Below are 22,526 nucleotides of genomic sequence, written 5' to 3' on the forward strand. Positions count from 1 at the left end.
TCCAGATGCTATTTGATTAGACCATTACTATACCTCTTGTTTGACCAAGTGAAAATAGGGCCATGGCTGTGAATCTCCATGAGATTGCAAGAGGCAAACATGTTTCAGAATTGTAACATATATTCCTATATTGACCTTTTGTTTTCCACTTGACTTCTTAGAGAGACTAGTGACCTAATTAAAATAGCCAAAGACTACCTACTTCTAATCCATAAACCAAGCAATGGATTTTAAGGTATTCCAGACTTGTTGTCTACACTCATTTTCAAGGATCTCCATAAACAAAGGTGTTCCTCCAAAATTCATGCTAAAAGTGTATGCACCCAGGTATCTATGATTCGACTTAAAGTTGAAACACACTATATAGATACATCTTGATTCCAAGCAACCACTAAGCCTCCGAAAAATCTAACCGACTCTATTGTAATCAAATCCATGTAACATTGGTTTTGCAAAAAAAAATTATCCTGTTAGATGTGATTTTTGTTTCCACGAGAAAAATTATGCTAGGGTGGTGAGACCTAATGTGGTAATTTAAAGCCCAAATTGCCGAGGCCCACCATAGACCATGGCAATTCCAGGCCAAGGTTTTCATTGTTGCCAACAGTCCTAGCGAGCTTCAAGGTTAGCTTTTTCTAGCATATCTCATGAAACTCTAATGATTTGTAGAGTCCTAACAAGGATTGGGTTGTTGCATTAGACTCTTACCCTTATCTGTCCTTCGGAGAGGGTCACCACCTTCTTCAATTTCATTGGGCTGGCCCATATGTGTGTCTGGCCCATTAAATTCCCTTTTAAACTTTTTCTTGGGTTCCTCCATGGTTATTTGTAAGACCCATTTTTGCTTTGGTTCCTAGATCCTCACCGTACCCGAGATGATCTCTACTTTTGGATCCACCACTTGGGCTTGTATGATAGGAGCATAAATATTTATAGTTGGTTGATTGTCCCTTAGTGGGCTACCCTTGCGATTTATGTAATTTCATTGGGATTGCAACGTTACTTGAAGGGCCGGATGATCAGAGACAACCAACCCTTCGTTTAAAATGGCATTTATATGAGAGAATTGAGGTAGGAGGAAGTAATGCAAATTTTGTATCAATTTTAGTTGCAAAATTTGCAATGCTAATAGATGGAAATGAGGCAAAAGTACAAATTTTATATTAGGTAAGAGTGCAAATCATAATCAAACACACGAATGCAAAACTTGTATCCAGAATTCATAGGATAAATGTGCTCATCAAGTGATATGAGCCGTTAGATGTGATTTTCATGTAAGATCGACCATTGGATCTCAGTTTCAGCCTTTACAGACATGTATGAACAATCTAGATCATACGATCAACTTGATGACACCCCAACATAAAGCAAGAATGTCATATTAGATCATTTATGGGAACCTAGATTTCTTAAAGTTGTTTGAGTGTGGGGCATGGTGCAAATTTGAAGTACCCCTACTGTTTTTTACAATTGTCATCATCCTTAGATCATAATGAAGACATGAAAAGTCGTTTTGCCCATACATTAAGAAAAAGTGTCAAGTAGTAAGTAAATTACTATTTTGACCCTATATTTGCGTAGAGATGTTCTCAAGTAGAGAAGAACATCCGCCACTACTGGAGTGGAGAAGAACATCGTGGCTTGCAATGACAACCATTGCAACTTCTGTCCAACGACGCCACAGCGAGTCATCACCTTCATCTCTCCAAATTAGAATTTAGAAATCCTGCAGTCAATATTGCCTGGTCTGTTCACAATGTCCCATCGCCGTTGGGATTCAGATTATTAAAATAGAAGGTGTCGTTGCCCTCTTCTCTTCTCTGGCATTTCGACAACCGTCCTACGACAAACACTATACTCCACCGTGTGTATGAGCCTCTACGATGTCATGAATCAAAAATGGTTCGACTTTAATTTGGGAAATATGCCCTTTGTGCACAAGATAGTGGCTGGCTTGATAGCCGGTAGAATTGGTGCAGCTGTCGTCGGCAACCCAATCGACGATAAGATCCACCTTCAATATTTCCACCAGATCAGACTCTACAACAAAAAAATAAGAAAATAAAGGGGGAGAGAGGTTACAAAAACCTTTATAAACAACAAAGTACAGGATCAAAAGCTTTAACAAGAGTGTGAATATATAATTTGCCCTCTCGATCAAGAATTTCTACCAAAAATCAAAACCCACAAATTAAATTTAACAAATATGAAATAATAATGGATAATTCTGGTTAGAAGTTTTCGATAAGGCAGAAATCAAAATCCAGATTGAAGAACCTAAGCAGTAGTTATGCTGTTCGATTGGTACAATGTCTGCATGGCGGTGGTCATGAAAAAAAGATTTGGGTTTCATTCCCAAACTAGAATAGGTTGACAATTTTCCCCATAAAATCGGATCCTTAATTTGACCCGCCCCAAACGGGACGGTACGGATCGGGTTTGGGAATTTCTTTTGCCCCGGACCGGGGATGGGGACCGTGGGTCTGCATATAAATCCCGAACCCGTATATTAAATTACGATAATACTTTTTATATATGAGTTAGGTTTTGGCGTTTGGAACTTCCCGTTTCTCTCTTCTTACCTCGAAACTTACTTCCGGTTCGTCTTCGCCTCTTCTTCTCAGTCTTCGCAGATCACAGTTCGCCCGCCGGCCGCCGACCACCGGGCGCCGTAGCAGCAGGGAGACCGGTGAGGCGGTGACTCCTTTCTGGCGTTCTCTGTTTTTCCTTCTCTCATTTGATTCGACACTTCCAGCAGCAGTTTGCCCAGAATCGTTCTTTGCCGTATGTATTCTCTGTAACTGTGTTTCTCATTTGAGAGGTTAGAGATTACTGAGTAGACCCAAAGATTAAGCATCAGAGTTTCCACTCTCTGTTTTCTTAAAAGGAATGAGAAACGATGGCTCTATTCTGCTTCTACATGTGCGAATATGACTAGTAATTTGACACAAAGGAACATTGATTAGAATGTTTAAATCCTGGCTTTACTATCGATTCTAAGATAAAGTTCTTAAGCTCCAAACTTCCAAAGTTTTTCTCATAGCTGTAGCCATTCATGATGTGCATAACTATGATGTGTATGGGGTTTTTCTTTTCTTTTTTTCCCACCTATAAACAATGTAATACAATATAGCGAAGTGTTTTAAGTGGAGGAGCAATGTAACTTGTAGGTGATGCATTTGCTGGCCTTCCTCCTGTATAACCAAAATCTTTGTACCAAAGTGTATTGGTTGGAGCGGTGTGGATATTAAGTCGAGACCCACAGCTTATGCGCATAGCATATGGCTCTACAAAGAAGAAACTCATTTCAAAAACATACATTACCAACGTCAGTCAAACAGTTCTAATAATAACTGACTTTTGTATAGCAGCAAGAACCATTAAACTGATTCATTTTTCAAAACATTACTTAACAACGAAGCATTATTTTGTATGGAAGTATACTAGTTTGTATTATAATTCAGTAAATTTGCTTCATCAACAAATTATTTCATTAGAACTGAGTTAAATAAAAAACAGTTGGTAACCCTTTTCAACTGTAATAGGTCTCATCTTTTTAATCAATTATCAACTCCACTAGCTTCTTTCTCACAAATCAGTGAAACAGTTGAATATTTAAAGTTTTAAACAGAAATTGACTGTTTCTATTTCTGATATATATGTATTTATAATGAGTTCTACTATGGTCATAAAAGTAGTAACCAATCTGGCTGTCCCACAGACAATATTCTTATGGATTTGCATATGACAGCAATATGTTAGCTAGTTTCTCACATCCTTTTCCATTCATTTTCTCATTTGACTTAATACTTGTTGGATGGATATTTTATTTTTATTATTTTAATTCAATTTATCATTGAAGAATAGCCCCGACCCATCACCACCTCCACCTGGTTGTTCTCCAAAACCATAAAGAAATAAGAAAAAAGAAAGCTTAAAGATGATTTCTTCAGTAGCTAATTCCATCTTTGTTAATGCCCAATCTCTCTAGTTCTTACCTTTATAGTAACCTAGTTATCTTGTCACTATTTTCTGTCTTATTTTTTATTTGTCTGACCTTATTTTTAACTACTTGTAAAATATATTTTTTCCTTCAAGTTAATCTTGGTGTCTGGACAAAGAAATAATACAGACTCTCTACCAATACCAGCTAGCCAAAGTGCTATTCCATCTCTTGCTTCAACCCCAAATGATACAACCACAATAGTTCCATCTTCAAGCTCTTGAAACTTTATAAATCTAACTTCTTAAGGAACCATTACCGAACCTAATTCACTTAAGCCCATGGGGGTTTAGATGTGGTTTCCTTTGTACCTGTCCTAGTCACGTTGCTTAATTCGATGCAAAGAGAATTTTTCTATAGCTTGATGTTGCAGAATGCTCTTGTTATTGCTTCACTTGGAAAAAGTGGCATCCTCAAGTGAGAAGAAGATGAAGAAGAAACACTAATGAAATCAAATGATTTCTTCTAAATGGTTTTTGCCTTTGGCTGAAATTTGAAGAAAGAGAAGCATGCAAATCTCTTCTTAATGGCACCGAAAGAAGAAGAAAACAAAACAATGAAGAATATTGGAAAACGATTTCTGCCCCTTGACTTGACCAAAGAACGGTTTGTACCTATAAATCGCTTGTTAATGGCATCTATTCATCTAGGGTCTGTTTGATTGCTGAGAAAATTGGACTGAGAAAGGATGGGATGAGAAATGTTGGGATGAGAAAAGGAAAATTTATTTTCTCAGTTAGTTATAATGTGTTTGTTTGCTGAGAAATTTTTTGTGAGAAAATCCACTTTCTAGTGTTTGTTTTGCAAGAAAATTTTTTTGAGCTGATTGTCGCCAGCAATCAGAGACAGAACTTCGGATCGTCGCCAGCAAGATTGGATCCAGAAATCCGAAATTGCTAGAGATTTCAACTGTCCTGAGATAGCTGGCAACCATTGAGACACGAAATTAACCATCATGAGGTAGAGATCGTCGGATTCGTCGTCGGCGTCGGCGTCGAGTATCCCCCGAAATGGTTTTTCAACACCAATAGAGCCACCGAGTTCTCTGGATTGCTCAGCACGAGGATCGCAGTCTGCTTCATTATGATCTTTGGCGTGTTCAATTGTTCCATGCTGGGATGGCGCATCTTCAGAATTCCTGGCGATGGTTGGCTGGGATTGGGGCTCAGAAGCGAGACAGAGCTTTCTTCCGTTTTGTTTGGAACAACCACTATCTCCAACGCGAGATAGAGATAGAGCTTTCTCCCGTTTGCGGAGGAGAATCCTGAAATCTTTGAGGGAAATGCGAGGGATTGGCATGAGCCATCGCCGAGGGACGTCGGGCGCCCTGTGTAGGTTCCCTCTGTATAGTGAGGTCGCCACCATCTCGTTACTCAAATATCGATTGATCAAAAACGACGACGACCGCCCTTCTATTTTGTTTCCTGTCGCTTCCTTCTATTTGGAATTTTGACTCTCGAGTTCCGATCTCGGATTTCGCCTCTTTTCCTCCTCTTTTGATGTTTCTCGGCCGCCTGAAAGCGAAGGGCGCCACCTTCGTGAGGGAATGCCTTTTTTCTTCGTCTGATTGGAATCTATTTTACACCGCATCCCACCTTGTATTAGATTGCTCAGCTTGCATTTTCTTAGCATTTTCTTTTCTCACCGGGGTCACACTGTTTTGGTGCGACCCCGCTCACTTAATTTTGGGATCCCGTGTCCCTCTTGTTTCTCATCCCAAAACACTGTTTACCAGTAAATAAACACAAGAAAGGAAGAATAATTCGGGAATATTCCATTTTCTCATTCCTTTCTCAGCAATCAAACAGACCCCTAGGGTTTGGAAAGCAAGTCCTTGGATTGAATCTCCTATTTGTTTTGTTTAGTTGACACTCGAGTCCTCAACAGTCAAATTTCCTTTGTTTTTCACTTTTTCTTTTTTTTTTTGGCAAATTTCTTAAACTACACCTAAGGTTTAGGAAATTGACTAACTATACCCCTACTGTTTCAGTATTGTCTTAAAATACTCCTATTGTTTCTGACAACTGTCGCACAGCTCCTTTTCCGTTAACTCTCCATCACAGACTGTTTATATGTGAGATTTGATTTGCATGAATTCAAAATTATGTTGTATATTTACACATTCCTGTTTGTTAAAGAAATTAGAAGTATCATTGTTTTATTCAATTTTGGAGGTATGAATTCAGTCAATCCAAGAACTAGTTATATTATATTAATGCAAACATGAATTTAGTGTTCAAGAATAATAGAACTACATCCTGGCAACTGCTGCTGAATGACCTTGGACCGGAGGGCTTCTACTTCAGGCAAATGGCACACTATCTTGAGAAGAAAGAGTATTAAGAGATGGTTCTTTACACTCTCAAATTTAAGCTTTCTTCCTCAGACATGTGTTTACCCACTCTTAGTAAAAAGTGCTAACTTCAGACATGTGGTTACCAATAAAAGAATAAAAGATGTGATGCCCATATTAATATTTTTGATTCAATTTCCTAATTCAAATAAAAGACTATTATCATGACTTTCAATGATGTGGGTCTCATTCTTTTAGATGAACTAGGTTGGCAATTACAAATTAAACCCGATTTAATCTTTTAAATTAATTAAAGAACCCAGATTAGATATACTTGATAAATAATGAATCTCAAATAAAATGGATTATTGTTTACAAGTAAAACCTGATTTAATCTCTTAAATCAAATAAGAAACCTTTATATATATCAAAAGAAAAAAAATCAAATAAGAAGCCTAACATAAATTGTTAATAAGTGTCAAACAAAGTAGATCAGAAAAGTGACCCAATACTTAGTATAAGGTGGTCGCTATCTAGTTAAGACAAATTGTGAACACCTTACCTTATTTTTTTTTGTTTTTGTGCTTCATATTAATTGTCTTTTTCTTTATTGACTTTACTCACCATATGAAGTTCTAGGTTCATTCCCGAGTTAGTTTGCTAATATGTACAAAATTACTTAGTTTGAGTATTCCTATTTCCTACTATCTTTACATATGCTATGTGCATTTGAAGCATTGTATTATATGCCATTGACATGTGATAGATTTTGAGATGTTCTTTTTTCTCCAACTAGGCATAAAATGTTAGACAGGTAAAACATTTCCTTGAATGAGTTAAAAAATGGCAACACTTAAGCGTTCAATGAAGTGTTTGTATCTAGGGTTGATGGTTGCCTTATCAACTTCAGTAATCAATATAAAACTTGGATTTTGTAGTTCTATCTAAATAATGAGTTCTAATATCTTGCTTTTATCTCCTGAAAATTTACAGCATGCTTTGAAAGTTTCATTTTGCAAAAAGCTTGAAAATTTCAGCCTGCAAAGGGAAGACCCCCTCATTCTTGACCTCCCAATTGAAAGTTGATCTATAATGTCATCATTAAGAAATGCTATCAATAGACGGGCTCACAAAGAACGAGCTCAGCCGTGAGTGACCATGCTTCTCTTCCATTTGCATTTTCATTTCTACCTTTCTGGGCCTTTACATGATGATTTGTATAATCTCTCAGGCATTCGAGGAAAAAGTTTGGGCTTCTCGAGAAGCACAAAGACTATGTCATACGAGCAAGAGCATTTCATAAGAAAGAAGAAACATTACGGGTATCAATTTAAGTTTCTTTTGCCAAATTTTATTCTATTAATATTTTCTTCTATTTATATTTATATTCCCTGTCAACATATATGTAGGAATTGGTTCCTTGAATTTAGGTTTTATTAATTGGGTAACATTTGTTGGTTGTCTTACAGAAACTCAAGGAGAAGGCAACGTCCAGGAACCCAGATGAATTTTACTTCAAGATGATAAAAACAAGGACTATTAATGGAGTCCATAAACCAGGGTAAAGTAGACATTAATTTCCTGCTCTCTAGTTGCACTTTCTCAACTTTTTGGCCTATGATACCCAGATACCTGTACAAGGGTGTTGTATCATGTTGGATACTTAAGTTTTTAGTGTAACTTTCATACTGGTACTGTATGCAGCCGTGTCCTTGCTGTATCTGTTAACATAGTTTTTGGCCCCTTCGCCCTCCTAATTTATACTAATATGTCTGTTTCAGGATTGAGCCCAACAAGTACTCTCAAGAGGAGCTCATGCTAATGAAAACTCAAGATATGGGATATGTCCTTCAGAAAGTTCAAAGTGAAAAAAGGGTAAATACGTATTTTCAAATAGGTATGAAAGGTTACTTGTTCCCATTGTTGGTTTTTTGACCCTTAAGAATCCTTTGTTTTCTGCAGAAAGTTGAAAAGCTAAGTGCTGAGTTACATTGCCTTGATGATCAACCATCAAACAAACATATTTACTATGCTGAAGATAGGTTTGGGCTTCTAAACTCTCACATTATACTTGGAAGAATTCTATCTTTTTTATTTATGTTAAATTGAAAGCAGGGTTATGGTTACTTGGTTTTATTTTTGTAACTCTTGCTTTTTTGTGTGATAACAGTAGTTAAAGAGATGTATCTCAAATTTATGTGCGTATGTTGCACCTTTTTTCACATATGAGATACATGCAATTGTTAAGTAATAAAATAACAGTTTTATCTTATTTGGTAGCTATTCCTCAAGGTTTCTGGTGATTGTATTTTTTTTTTCTTTGGCTGCGCACTCATATATTTTATTTCTCAGGGTGTTACATTTGCTTCAATAAAACTTCATGCCACAGTAATAAATGATGATACAATTCTTCTTTTCTAGGGTTTGGATCATTGAAGTAAGCAAGTATTTTTACTGGTAAATTGCTCTTGATCCTCTGAAACAAAGAAAGAGGTTGATGTTTGCAACATGGCTCACAGGAGATAATCATAGAAGCTTTCTCTTCATGCTTTGGCCATTTTAGACAATCAAAGATTATTAGCATAATCACATAGAATTGCTAGCATTCACATGGACATGATATCATGAACCATTTTCCTAGAGGGAAACAAACTTATTTGAAGAAGCTTGCTTTCTTGTAGTCATTGCTCTGAGGCCTCTGACTAGGGGAGCTTGTAGAATCATTTATGACAGTTACTCCAACATGGAGATAGAGGTCTTCTTGATTTCTGCTATTGCAAGAGATGGTTCTTATGCTTTTTTTTTTTATCAGTAAAGAGATGGTTCTTATGTTTCTAGGTTCCACCTTTTCTAGTTGAATATTTGCCATGCTTGGCACCTTCTTGATACAAACTCTCAACAGATTGAAGTTTGATGGGTATTTGGTTGACAAATGACAACATTGTATGTTTTGGTATTGGCTGTGCTTTCATATATTCTTAGGACTTTTACATTTGTTTTGGCCCTAGTGTTGGTGGAATAGGATTTAACAGGGCCTGGTGCTATGTGGAACAAAAATCTGAGAAAAGCGAAGCCAAGTATGTAGAGATGGTATCAAAAAAAAAATGTAGAGATGGTCATTTATCAAAAAAAAATGTAGATATGGTGTTTCCCACATCTTTGTTTTCATGTCCTGGAAATATTGGCCCTAGTGTTGGTGGAATAGGATTTAACAGGGCTGGGTGCTATGTGGAACCAAAAGCTGAGAAAAGTGAAGCCAAATATGTAGAGATGGTACCAAAAAATGTAGAGATGGTGTTTCCCACATCTTTGTTTTCATGTCCTGGAAATATTGGGGTGAGGTGGTGCTTTCTGCCATGGTTCAAAGTATCAATGCACCTTGTGTATCGGTACTTTAAACCATGCGCCTTTATTTTTTTTTAGTTTTTTAAATTTCAGTTATATGTATATATTATATTATTCATTAAAAAAGGGTTCCTGAAAACACCTATAAACAGGTGTATCGGACCCCTAAAGGAGGGGGATGGCAATAGCAAATTTTTCCACCTGTTGGCAAATGGGTGAAGGAAGAAAAATCTGATTTCTAGTGTGGTGGTTGATGGTGAAGAATTTAGGGATAAAGGGAATATTGAGAGCATTTTAGTCTCTTATTATAAGGATTTGTACTCACCAAGGTGTACACAAGGGCCTGTGGTGGAAGAAGGGTTATAGTGAGAGAAGTTGCCCTCGGAGGTGGTGACAAGGCTTGAGGAATTTTTCTCTTTGGAGGAGATTAAGAGGGCTGTAATGGGTATGAGTGGTGATAAGGCCCTTGGTCCAGATGGTTTCACTATGGCTTTTTACCATAAGTGTTGGGATCTAAAGAAAGTGTTTGATGAATTCTATGTGAGAGGAAAAGCGGGAAAAGGAATGAATGCATCCTTTGTGTCGATCCCAAAGCGTGTATGGGCTGCCTCTACAAATGCGTTCAGACCTATTAGCTTTGCTACAAGTCTTTACAAAATAGTGGCTAAGGTTCTTTCGGTGAGACCGAAAGAGGTTCTTCATTGGGTGGATCCAAGGGAAAAAGGAGCTTTCATTAAGCAAAGGACGATTTTGGGTCAGACCCTAATAGCTAATGAGGCAATGGGGGATTTTAGAAATCAAGGAACAAAGATTTTGTCTTCCAATTGGACTTGGAAAAGGCCTATGATCATGTGGACTAGAATTTTTCTTATGGTTTGTGATGGACCAAATGGGTTTTGGTTAGAGATGGATAGGCTGGATGATGGGGTGTTTGGGGACAACTCACTTTTTAATACTGATCAATGGCTCTCCAAAAGCTTTTTTCAAGGCTTCAAGAGGATTACGACAAGGGGACCCACTTTCACCAATGTTGTTTACTTTGGTGGCAGAGATTTTCAGTAAACTTTTAAAGAGAGCAGATGAAAGGGATATCTTCAGAGGTTTTAGAATTGGGAGGGGAAGCAAAGTTGTGTCTCTCCTTTAGTTTGCAGATGATACCTTAATTTTAGGTGAGTTCAAGGGGGTTCAAGACATTAGGACTATAAAAAAGATTTTAGAACTAGTTGAGAGAGTCTCCAGTTTGAAAGCCAATTTGAGGAAATGTAGTGTAGTGGGCCTTAGCCTGGAGAGAGTAGAGCTGGAGGAGTGTGCAGAAGTGTTGGGTTGTGAGATAAAGGAGTGGCCAATTAAATATCTAGGACTGCCCTTAGGAGGTAACCCAAGACAGGAGTCCTGGGAGAGTATTATTGAAAGGTTTGGGAAAAGGTTGGCATCTTGGAAAAAGAACTACATTTCCAAAGGGGGGAGAATCACTTTGGTCAAAACTACTTTATCCAATCTCCCAGTCAATTTTTTGTCTATGTTTAGGGCTCCAGGGAAGGTGGTGAGGAGGTTGGAGAAGTTCATTAGAGATTTCTTGTGGGATCTGGGAGATAGTAAGAGTAGTCATTTGTTGAATTGGGAAAAGGCGAGCATTTCTAAAGAGCAGGGAGGTTTAGGAATTGGTAGAATTTAAGAAAAAACATGGTTTTGTTAGGGAAATGGTTGTGGAGATTCCCAAAGGAAAGAGAGGCTTTAAGGCATTTGGTGATCAAAAGCATCTTTTGGTTGCACCCATATGGTTGGGACTCAGGGCCTGCCAGGGGAGCAATTTTGAGAAGCCCCTAGAGGTCAATTCTGATTCTTTTGCCTACTTTCATGCAAGACATAAAGTATGATGTGGTTTCAGGGCAAAGTGTAAGTTTTGGGAAGATACTTGGGGGCGGACTATCGTTTTTTTCAAACCTTTCTGAGAATTTATAGGCTGTCCAACTCTAAAAATAGTTCAATTGCAGATTTGTTTTCCTTTGGAGAGAATGGTTTAGCTTGGGATTTGGGTCTAAGAAGGTCTTTAAGGGATTTTGAAATAAATGAGCTGGTCTCTTTTGTAACCCTTCTTGAAATCTTTGTTTTGTCTTCATCAGGGAATGATGAGAGAATTTGGACCCCTGATACAAATGGTTGTTTCATGCGTGCCTCCTTTTTTCAATTCTTATTTCCCATTTCAGAAGCTCAACCATTCCCTGTTAAAGAGGTATGGGGTTGCCTGATTCCCCCTTAAAGTAAATGGAAATGGAAACACTGGTCTCTCTCTCCTCATGTGTGTGCTCTTTGCTGGAAGAGTGGGGAAAATACTAATCATCTACTATTACAATGTCCCTATGTTTATAGACTATGGCAGCTCTTCCTCTTTTTTTTTTGAAGAATCAAGAAAGAAAATTTATTAAAACCAAAGGTTACATCCTGTCACATTGGTTGTCTAGATGACACACCAACAACATCAAGACTCAAATACCTACTTTAAACTGGCAATGCGTCTACATTACAAGGCTGTAACACAAGTGAATTCCAGAAATTCCAATAAATCAACAAGCCTTCTGAACTCCAAATTATCCCAACCCCTCCTGACCATCCCTAAGCTTGTAGGTCCACCCATTATGCACCCTCCTCTCCCCAAATATCCAGTTTCAATCTCAAGTCAAACTTTCCAGTTTTGTTTCCTCCAACAATACCAAATCTGGTTTGGTGTTTCTACATAGAATTCTTACCTTTTCCGTCTTTTCCATACCTCAAACCTCTCACATCCAGCTCTTTCTCACTGTTTGGAAAAACTTGGGTGGCACCAGATGCAGTAGTAGATCTATTCAAATCAGATGTTTTTGGTGGCTCCACTCAAAGACAAAAGGTTGTTTGGCAATGCATTTGTGATGCAGTGCTATGGGGTTTATGGTGTGAAAGAAATGCAAGGATTTTTGAAGAAAAGTGCAAAACTTTAGAGGAAGTGTTTGAACTTACCAAAGTAAAGCTAGTGCACTGGTTGGTGATGTGTGGGGCTTTTCAAGGGGTTTCTATCAATGATCTTCTTAGGGAGTGGCAGGTGATGAGAGTTTCAGCATACTCGACAACAAAGGATGGTAGATTGGTCTAGAGGTGCTCAAACTCAATTTTGACAGTTGGAGCCTTGGAAACCCAGGGCCCTCTGGGGTGGGAGGAGTTGTTAGAGACCATGAGGGCAGTATCATGCTAAGCTTCTTAGGCCCAGTGGGACAGGGAAATACTTCTAGAGTTGAACTTTTGGCCTTGGTTCAGGGCTTGAAGTTGTTGGTTAGTAGGAGTTGAGGAATGTGGAAGTTGAAGGTGACTGTCAAATGGTTATAGGCTGGATGACAAGGCAAGACCAAACTCCTTGGAAGTTCAGACCTTTAGTCAGAATCAAGCTCTAGGTGCTGATTTGAATGCCTCATTCAAATGGGTGCCAAGGAATGCCAATATATTGGCTGATTCTCTTGCTAAGGCTGGGGTTGAGAAAACTTGTTTAGACTGGGGATGCCCAGGACTAGATGCTAATGTGTAAATTGTAATCAGTGCTGTTTTTGCTTTGTTGTATTTATTTTTCTCTGTTAGATGTGGAGGGCCTCTTCGGAGGCCCAGCTTTGTATGCTTTTTTGGCTGTACTTTTCGTGTGCAGCTTGATGTTTAATTTATATTCTCCTTTTGTTGCTTATAAAAAAAAGAAAAGAAAATCCAAAACATGGTTATATAACTAATGTAATTGCTGTTGTTGATAAAAAAACTAATGTATTCTTTTTTCTAACAGCATTTTTAATGCTAAAGTATATTTGTAATTACTTTATTCAATAAAAAAGCTACTTCTCCTGCCTGTACATAACATTTGAGAATTGCTACTTTGTTGCTCCTCCTCTTGCTTTGCAGTACTAAAGAGTATACATGAGACTACCTTCTTCGATTAGTGCCATATATTATTATCATATGAATTCTGTAAGAATGATTGCCATTAAAAAAATACAGATAGTACACAATGATATTGCTGGAGAAGTATCTTAGGAGTGTTGTAATTTCTTTCAAATGTCTATATTATTTGCAAATTCTTTTTTGTTTATTATGAACTTAAAACTTATGACGACATGTTACATCTTTCTTTCTCTTCAACAGGGAAGAGGCCAAAGAAATACGATCTCGATCTTCACAAGGAGGAAAATTACCTGCCTTAGAGGATATTCCTGATCATATAAAAAGGTGAGAATGACATATTTATTGCATCTTTTGTGCTAACCAATCTAAACATCAGTTATAATATGAGCTTAGATGAGCATCATATAATTCTTTGACTGTTGAGTTTCAATAACGCTCAAGGTTAGTAGTTCACAGGTAGCCAGTCTTAATAACCAGAGGGTTGTAGCACAAAAAGTAAACCCATTAACTAGTGATTTATTTGTCACCAAGAAAGATTGTGTAGGAAGCCTTAATCTCATTAACCAGTCATGGATTTGGGGTTTATGGAAGAAGGGAAAGCCTCAGTCAAGGTCCTGCAGTCTAGGGTGAGGATTTGCGTTATCAGTCAGGAAGCCAGAGAGAGCGCAGCGGGCCTTCATAGTTGTCTGATTGGAGAGGTGGCATGAGAAAGTGTCTCTTGTGAAGAAATTCAATGGTGGTTGGATAAAGGTGGGGGAGGTAAGACAAAATTCTAGATCAGATCTTTAGCTGGAGGAAGAGTGCTTCTTGTGCCAGAGCATGAGGTTGAAGCTGTGGTTGTTGGAAAGGTCCCCGTTGTGGTGTAATGTCGGTGTTTGGAGCTGGACCTTTGGACGCCAGGAGTGGAGAGGGTTTGCATTTTTGAGGGGTTTCAAAAATGGAGAGTTCGGTTCTATGGTGTTCCGCTCCATGCCTGGTGTTGGAGCACATTCAGAGAGCTGGGCAATGTCATTTGTGTCTTCGTGGAGGTAGCTCTCGAGAATCTTCAATGGAAAGATTTAGAGGCTGTTCGATTAGTGGTATGGCCTAAAGCTTCCTGTGACCTTCCTAAGACGATGTCGCTAGAGGTCTTAGGGGAGGTGTTTTCAACAAGGGTGGTCGTGGAAGGCCCTGGTTCTTTAGGTGCATGTCAAAATCGTGGTCTAAGGTGGGCGGTGGTGGATGTGGAGGAGAAGGCTTCTGGTAGTTTTGTGGGTCATTCGGTGGCTGAAAGTGTCGGAGGGGTTGGGGGCCAATCTCAAGCTCCATTTGCTTCGTTTAGAAGAGTAAGGGTTAGAATTTTCCCCGGATTTCAGAGATGGAGTGGGGTTCATGGGAGGAGAAAGCGGTCGTTTTGTCAGGGGGAGGCTTTGTTCCCAATGGTGAGATGGAGGTTCGCCTTCCTGAATAGGGGAGAACAGAGGTGGTGGTGTTGGCGGTAATCCCGTTAGCAGAGAAGATGGGCCCTACTGGACTGGAGGAGAGCGTTTTCCCATCCTCTCCTCAATTTCAAATTCATTGCCATCGTTGGGGCCCAAGTCGTCACAGGGTATCTTGATCTGGGTTCTAGGTTTACAGTTAGCCGCATGTGGTGATGGCTCAAATTGGGGATCCAACCTGTTTAAGGTGCATTTGGTTGATGAATTTGGTGGCATTTCACCTGGGCAAGTGGTGGTGCTTGCGACGTCCGCTTGAGAGCATTTAATGGAAGCTACGACCCCAAGGAGGCTCAAGCTTAATGAAAATGTAGTGAGGAACCTGAAGAGACTTATATCAGCTAAACTTGCATGTAAAAAGCAGGGCTAAGAGTTACGTGTAAATGTTCAGGGGAAAAAGCATAATGTTTGTTGGATCTGGTTGGGTGTGTAAGTAGGGACGAATATGAACTGGAGGTAGTGGTGCAGAATTTGGGAGGGGTGGGGTTGCCTCTATTCACAGTGTCTGACATCCCAGAGATGGGGGACAATGTGGGGGCAGACTCAGCTCCATCTACGTTGCATTCAAGGAGTCATGGTGCAGAATTCGGGATGGGTGGAGTTGCCTCTCTTCACAGTGTCCGACACCCCAGAGATGAGGGGCAATGTGGGGGTGGACTCAGCTCCATCTACGTCGCATTCAAGAAGTGGTGGAGAAGATCATGTGGCTGGGGATGTGGAGGCAAGCAGCTCTGGAGATAGAGACAAAAGGAAAGTTGGTAGTGAGTCAGAGAACGGTCGGTTAAGAGGTGATGAGAGGATGGACGTTTGGGTGAAGAAGGTTTCTTTTGTTGCGAAGAAATTAGGTTTATTTTTTCTTGGGAGGGGAAGATTTTGCAGGAGAGACTTTCAAGCAGTTGGAACAGGAGATGGAGGCTGTGAAAACGCAGGGTCAAGTGATGAGGACGAGGAAGAAGGAACTATTTCTTTGGATTAAGCAGATGAAGGGTTTAACTTTGGGGGCATCCCAGTAAATAGGAAGCTGAAAAAGGTGGCAGATTCTGGTAGGGGAGGGAGAGGAAAGTCTTAAGTCTGGCTTGTGAGTCCTTTGCCGTGGGTGAAGAGGGCGTCGGGTATCGTGCTTTTTGCTTTTGCAGTTGTTGGTTGGTTTTTGGTTTTGGGTGCTGGGTTTGAGTTGTATGGTTTCATGTTTAGGTGTTGGTTTAGTTTTGGAAGGGTTGGCTAGTTTGTATTATGTATTTTCTTTTAATTATTTTTTTTTATTATCTTAAAAAAGCCTTAGATTGGAAATCCTATTATGGGCTAATTGCAGCAACATGTTATTTAATATTTTTTCATATTATCACATGAATGATATCATTTATATGGATTATATTGTGCATGGCATTGCTCATTGACCTTTATAAGATTAATGTGGAGTTTCTTCCAAGGGAAGGTGGCCTTGAAATGGATTTTGTGTGCGACTTTATTATAGGAAAATCAGGGAACTAATGCCTCTATGTGAATGGACAAAAGAAGTATGTCTAAGAGTGGGATAATCATTTATGGCATTTGACAGAGAAAGATCACCATTTTGATGATTCTAAACATCCAAGTGATGGCATGCACTTTTCCAGATGCATTCTTCTTATATATGTTCACATATATGCATGCAGCCATGTTAAAAGTCAACTAGGGAAATAATTTAGGAGCTTTTGATACACCTATAAAACAATTATTTCTCTGTTTTCCAGCAACTCAACTACAGACAGGATTTTCCACAAATTACTCACTGCATAAAATATTTGACCTCCTTGGAGAAAAGTTAATGCAATGCAACAAGACAGCATTTTTTTGGTAGTAAAAAGAAAAAAAATGTTAAAGTGAAAAGAGAAAAGAGAAAAAAGAACTGAGTACACAACAAGGTGACAAGATATCTAGCCCCAATAACCTTCCCAGATAGCTTTCCCTTTCCAACTTTCCTCGCTCAATACATACTTCTCCAATTCCTGGATCTTTCCTGGAAATCCCTCTTCTCCAATAACATATAATCCCAACACATGGACTTTAATTTCCGCATTGTCTAGGTCCATACTCCCTTCCGCTTTCCTAACTCATCATTTGATCGGTCTCTATATCCTCATTATCCTCCTTTTCCTCTTTCTCTTCTTCTGGTTCAACCTTAGCTCTCTGACTCTCTTCTATATTTGATATAGTTGTTTTCTTTTTGGATAGCTGAATCAGTTCCTTGTCTTTCCATCTCAATCCCTTTTTCTAGATGATCCACAATGCAACTGATTCTTTGGCTGTTCTTAGTTTTTGTTTTCTCCTTTATTGCCTCCCTTTTGTAGTACCTTTTCTATTTACTACAAGGACAGACTGCAATAAACCCTTCAAGTGGTGAAAAACCTTGTGTAACATGAACCAATTGATCACCATTAAATCCTTCCAGCCTTTTCAAGTTCACTAAAGAAGCATCACTTCTGTTAAATTCTTCAGACGGAATTTTACGTTTTTTTCTTCCTAAATCCTTCCCAAATTTCCTATGAATACTTCAGAAAACTACACATTGTCCGCCTTATCCTAGACATCATCAGTTCATTTTGAATACTTAGACATTTCACTCCCCTCTATTTCCTCATAATGTTCATTCCTCCAATCTTTCCCTGCTAATGATTTCGAATATCTGCCGGATTGCCCCTCAATATTCTTCTGGGAATTGATAGCTTCTGAATCAATCTCCTTCTTTCTCACTCCTTTCACACCCACCATCTTGCCTTCACAATTCTACCATGCAGCTCCCTGGATTCAACTGCATTTCAAACAATGTTGCCCTTAAGGGAACAACTGCATTTCCAACATGTTGCCTTTGTATCCAATGTTTCTACTCCTGTAACAGTCCTAACCTGCGCCTGGTTTTCATTAACAGAAATCTTGTTCAGGATGTCATACCATTCACTACGATCAATCCATCTTCATGAGTGGAACTCATTAATACCCACTCCCATTTTTTAAGACTCCTCTTACCTGCTCCTTTGATCTTCCCTGAAGTAAACTTTTTGAAAGTTACACCCTTCCTCTTTTTTATTGATATTTAGTATATTGTTTTATGTTTTTATGCATTTAAATTAGAGGGTCAAATGGGTGGTTTAGGGTGGGTCAGGGTCAAAGAGGGTTGTGACCCACTCTGACCCTCTAACATGGGTGGCAAATGGGTTAGTGAGTCAATATCGGTGGGTTACACCCTTCCTCTTGGCATCTTTGAATACAAATTCTTCTTGAAAAACTCTTCTAATTGTGAAACTCCACCAAGATGCACAAGTTTCTGTTAATTGCTTTGAGATAGATGATGATAGGTACACAAGTTATCATCCATCGTCACACAACACTGCTCCCCTCTAATGTGTTCCAAATGCCCATCCTTAAAATTCATTGAGTTAAACATACCAAACTCATTTCCTTCTCCCTCACGTGACAATTTAAAATGTCACCTCTTCAGCCCTTCCTCCCACTTAACATTTTGGCACTTTGTGCATTGCTAGAAGTCGAAATACCACTGGTCAACATCTGAGCAAGTGACTAGGCACTTGCCAACTCCCCTGGTTTTCTTGACCCTGAAGAAAACTCCCCTGTTTGGTTATCTTTTCCTTTACCCAAATTTTGTCTTTCCAAATTCATGTAAGTGCAAATCAAATTTGAACTATCCACTTGTTTCCTGCCATGTAGAGTTTCTTGTTCAATCCCTTTGTCTTCCTCTTTGTGAGCATCTTTCAACAAGGTAGCTTCAATGGCCGTGCCAACCACACAGAGAAGCTCATCTGGTCAGCAAGCACTTGTATCTTCCTTGGGACCTTTCTGGTTTTTCTCCACTCAAGCTAATGGCTGCCGAGTGTATTAGGGTGTCAATTGGACCAGATTTGGTCCAATATGAGTCCATTACAAAAGGACCGGGTCCAATCCAATCCAGTGAACACTTTGGACCATTTTGGACTGGTCCAATTCAATGACTGGACTGTCCAATCTATTCAAATTGGTTTTAATTTAGATTTGTACCGATCCAATCCGGTGAACACTTTGGACCATTTTGGACTGGTCCAATTCAATGACTGGACTGTCCAATCTATTCAAAATGGTTTTAATTTAGATTTGTTCCAATTCAACCCCGGTCCATTGACACCTGTATTCTTATCGTCTATCAATGGGCTGGATATTGGTTCAAATGACTCATTCTAAATCCATTACAGATGGACCAGGTCCAGTCAACCCAATAAATAATTTGGACCATTAGTTCTGGACTGGTTCAATACTCCAAAAGACCAATGATACGAACCAATGCACCACAAACTGTCCAATCTATCAATGGACCAGGTCCAGTCCAACCCATTACAGATGGACCAGGTCCAGTCAAATCAATGCACCACAAACTGTTCAATCTATCAATGGACCAGGTCCAGTCCAACCCATTACAGATGGACCAGGTCCAGTCAAACCAATGCACCACAAACTGAAGCAACTGATTTGAGGACTTCTTTCGACAGATGGAACAAAAGACCAATGATACAAACGAGAAGTTCATCCTCTACTTCATATATCTACTCATTTGAAAGTGGACCCCATTTCGACGTCATAAAGTTTCCTTGATCGGAAGGGAATTTTACTGCATTCACTTCTACAACGTCCACCATATCAACCAAAGCCGCTTACTAAAAGGGGTAATTATTATCGCCCCTTGAATCGTCAATCCCTTTATCATCTACTTTCTTCCAGTCCTGTGGTTGCTCAGTAGCTTATGTTGCCAAATTTCTTTCTCAAAACTTGTCACCATTTTAATAGAACCAATTGTTTTCCTTGTCCCTAGCAATTCTTCAGAAGAACCAGCATCTTCTACAGCAGCTTTGTTTGCCACTTTATTGTTTTTCTTCACTTCATCAGAGACGTCACTTTTCTCTTTTCCTTCTTAAAGCTTCAATACCTCATTCAGAACCCCAAGAACCTCCTCCATCCCTCACCTTTTCTACTCTCTGGAATGCATGTTTCCTGGGTTTTTTTTTCATGGCCGAAGAACTCATACAGTATAATGTATCTCCCTTTTTACATTTTCCTTTCTTTCTGCACTATAACTTCTTTTTACTTTTGTCTGCCTCTAACTTGTAAATCTTTGACTGTAAAGCCCCTTCAATGAAAAGGGAAAACCAGTCCATTGCTTCCTTACAGCTTTAGTTAGTCGTATTGGATATATATATATATATATACCATCTAGCAGGTTTCCTATACCAAAATTCACCATGACAAGTGAACATTAACCAGCTAATGTATTTTTTTGATCAGTCCTTAATGAGCTGATGTTGACAGAAATACTTGGCATTCTTTATTAGTAGATTAAATGGCATTAGTATAACAATCTATTGAAAGTAATTTTGACTGAACTAATATATTAGTTGGGGGTAGCAGGTAGCTCTATGGTAGGACCTTACTCTTAACATTCATGATACAAAACATGGCAAGTTATTACGGAGCTAGTATCATATGCTACAATACCCAAGTTTTTCCTTATTATTTTTATTTAAATCTTTTATTGATTTTATTGCCTTGCTTTAAGTGGGAAGTGAGGAGCAGAGGTTCATTGATCTCCCTATAACAGAAGTCTATGGGATGCAGGTAGGTTTTCATTATCAAAAATAAAGTTGATGGTAGATTTGATATAAGGCAAGACTAGTTAAAGGTTTTACACAAACTCACGAAAGTGACTACTAGGAGATGTTTGCACCACTGGTGAAGATAAATCCAATTTGAGCGGTTTCTCCTTATTGCCAACTAATCTTGGTCCCTATATCACATCATTGTAAAGAATAATTTCCTACATAGAGAGCTTAAGGAAAAGTGTACATGACAATGCACTAGGGATCAGGCTATTAGGATAGGAGGGGCAGGTGTGAAAGCTTAAAATATGCTATTTATGGACTCAAATAATCTCCTGGGGCTTAGTTTGAGAAGTTCAGTTTTGCTGTGCAGAATTTGGGTTTTGTAATCAGGCTGATTAAATTGTTGTCAGAAGGATAATAAGTTTGACCACTATACATCATTTACATTGATTATCTAGTGGTTATAGGTGATTGTGCTAAGACATAGAGCAGCTAAAAGGTCTTTTTGGCAAAAGAATTTGAGCTCAAGGACTTGAGTCCCTCAGGCTATATTTGGTTTGAAACAAAAGGTAGGGAAAGGTTGGGAAACCTATACAAACCTTTCCCTTCCTTTGACTTCCTTCTTTTTATTTTATCCAACACAAATATGTACTTGATTTACTACAATGATAATCTTGGATCAAAACCTGCAGATTCTCTAATGTAGCCTATTTTGAAACTGGATGGTTGCTCTGAACCTAATATAGCTGATGCTATTCAGGACTCCTACTTCTGCCGAGTGGAGATTATGTTGGAAATTAAACCATTCATTTCATGACATAATCCCTAAATTCCACCTTGTTTTTGTATTGGTTATTTGTCTAACATATATTTCTCATCAAGGTTATACTTTTTAATATAAAGGGAAAATTCCCAACTATAAAAAATGACCAAATTGCCACTCAAGCCGAGGTTTTTGTTAATATGACAAGTCGTAGTCTTCCATATGCAGGAGAACAGCTGCTGCTTACAAGAGACTTGAGGATAGGAAGAAGAGAGTAAACGATTTGGAGAAACTATACATGGACATGACCTTGCAGAAAGAATTGCAGGTAAAGTTGTCATTTGATTTCTGTTGTCATTTCTAAGAGTTGGGAATCATTAGTTTATATTTTCTAGTTCGTCATATTTTTCAAACAGAAAAAGGGTCGGAAACGCAAACTCCATGATGATGAAATTGTCAATCCAACCTCGAGACCTGTATATAAATGGCGAATGGAAAGGAAACGCTGATGAAGGTATGGCTTGGCAGCAATGCAGTATTTCATTGTATCTGCTAAGACGCTAATTTTTAACTCCTTTTGGTGACCACTGACCACTGCTAGTTCTGAAGTTGTATGAAAAAAATGTTGTTACAGGGGAGTTTGGAGCTGGATGAAATCAAAACCCTGTCTATCCAAGGCCCATGATTTCTCGAGGCTTTATTTCATTTCCCCGGTTTGACCAAACTATGGAGCAGATAGAAAAATGAACTGACAGGATAACTCAGGATCCTCTCTCTCTCTCTTTCTCTCTCTCGTTTTTCTTTTTCTCGGAGCTGTATGAACATGATTGCTTGATGGCAATTGACAACAGTAGCAACAAATATAAATATACATTATTAATTAAAGAGATTGTCGACTTGTATGAACTTGTCCAATAGGGTGCTAATGTTTCCAGCGTTGTCTTCGTCAATTCCTGCTCACGTTCTATTTCAGTGGGCCAAAGTCTCCGGGGGGAGTCGGGACTTCTGTTTTCATGGTCCCCATCTTCCTATTGTTGTGAGACAATTTTTTTTTTTTTTGTTTTGTTTTGTGGATTAGTTTTATTAGCCCATAGATAGATGATATTCAGCAGCC

At 38.8% G+C, this 22,526-nt stretch overlaps 1 protein-coding gene across 2 annotated transcripts; it reads left to right on the plus strand.

The window, feature by feature from the left end:
• The first annotated feature begins 2,521 nt into the window (after nucleotides 1-2,521).
• Nucleotides 2,522-22,314, plus strand: EDA14 (embryo sac development arrest 14). Of its 2 annotated transcripts, none has more exons than XM_010272019.3 (10): nucleotides 2,522-2,784; nucleotides 7,290-7,444; nucleotides 7,528-7,618; nucleotides 7,766-7,857; nucleotides 8,078-8,171; nucleotides 8,259-8,338; nucleotides 13,794-13,877; nucleotides 21,641-21,740; nucleotides 21,829-21,926; nucleotides 22,047-22,314. In XM_010272019.3, exons 2-9 carry the CDS (start codon nucleotides 7,389-7,391, stop codon nucleotides 21,919-21,921), a joined length of 690 nt encoding a protein of 229 aa, XP_010270321.1. In that variant the 5' UTR covers nucleotides 2,522-2,784; nucleotides 7,290-7,388; the 3' UTR covers nucleotides 21,922-21,926; nucleotides 22,047-22,314. The 2 variants fall into 2 exon arrangements, with proteins under 2 accessions (XP_010270321.1, XP_088744822.1); XM_088888696.1 differs by having other exon boundaries at nucleotides 2,530-2,784; nucleotides 21,808-21,926.
• The last annotated feature ends 212 nt before the right edge of the window (nucleotides 22,315-22,526 follow it).

This window comes from Nelumbo nucifera, chromosome 5 (assembly GCF_055504915.1).
Source record: "Nelumbo nucifera cultivar China Antique chromosome 5, China Antique-T2T, whole genome shotgun sequence".
NCBI classification, from domain to species: Eukaryota; Viridiplantae; Streptophyta; class Magnoliopsida; order Proteales; family Nelumbonaceae; genus Nelumbo; species Nelumbo nucifera.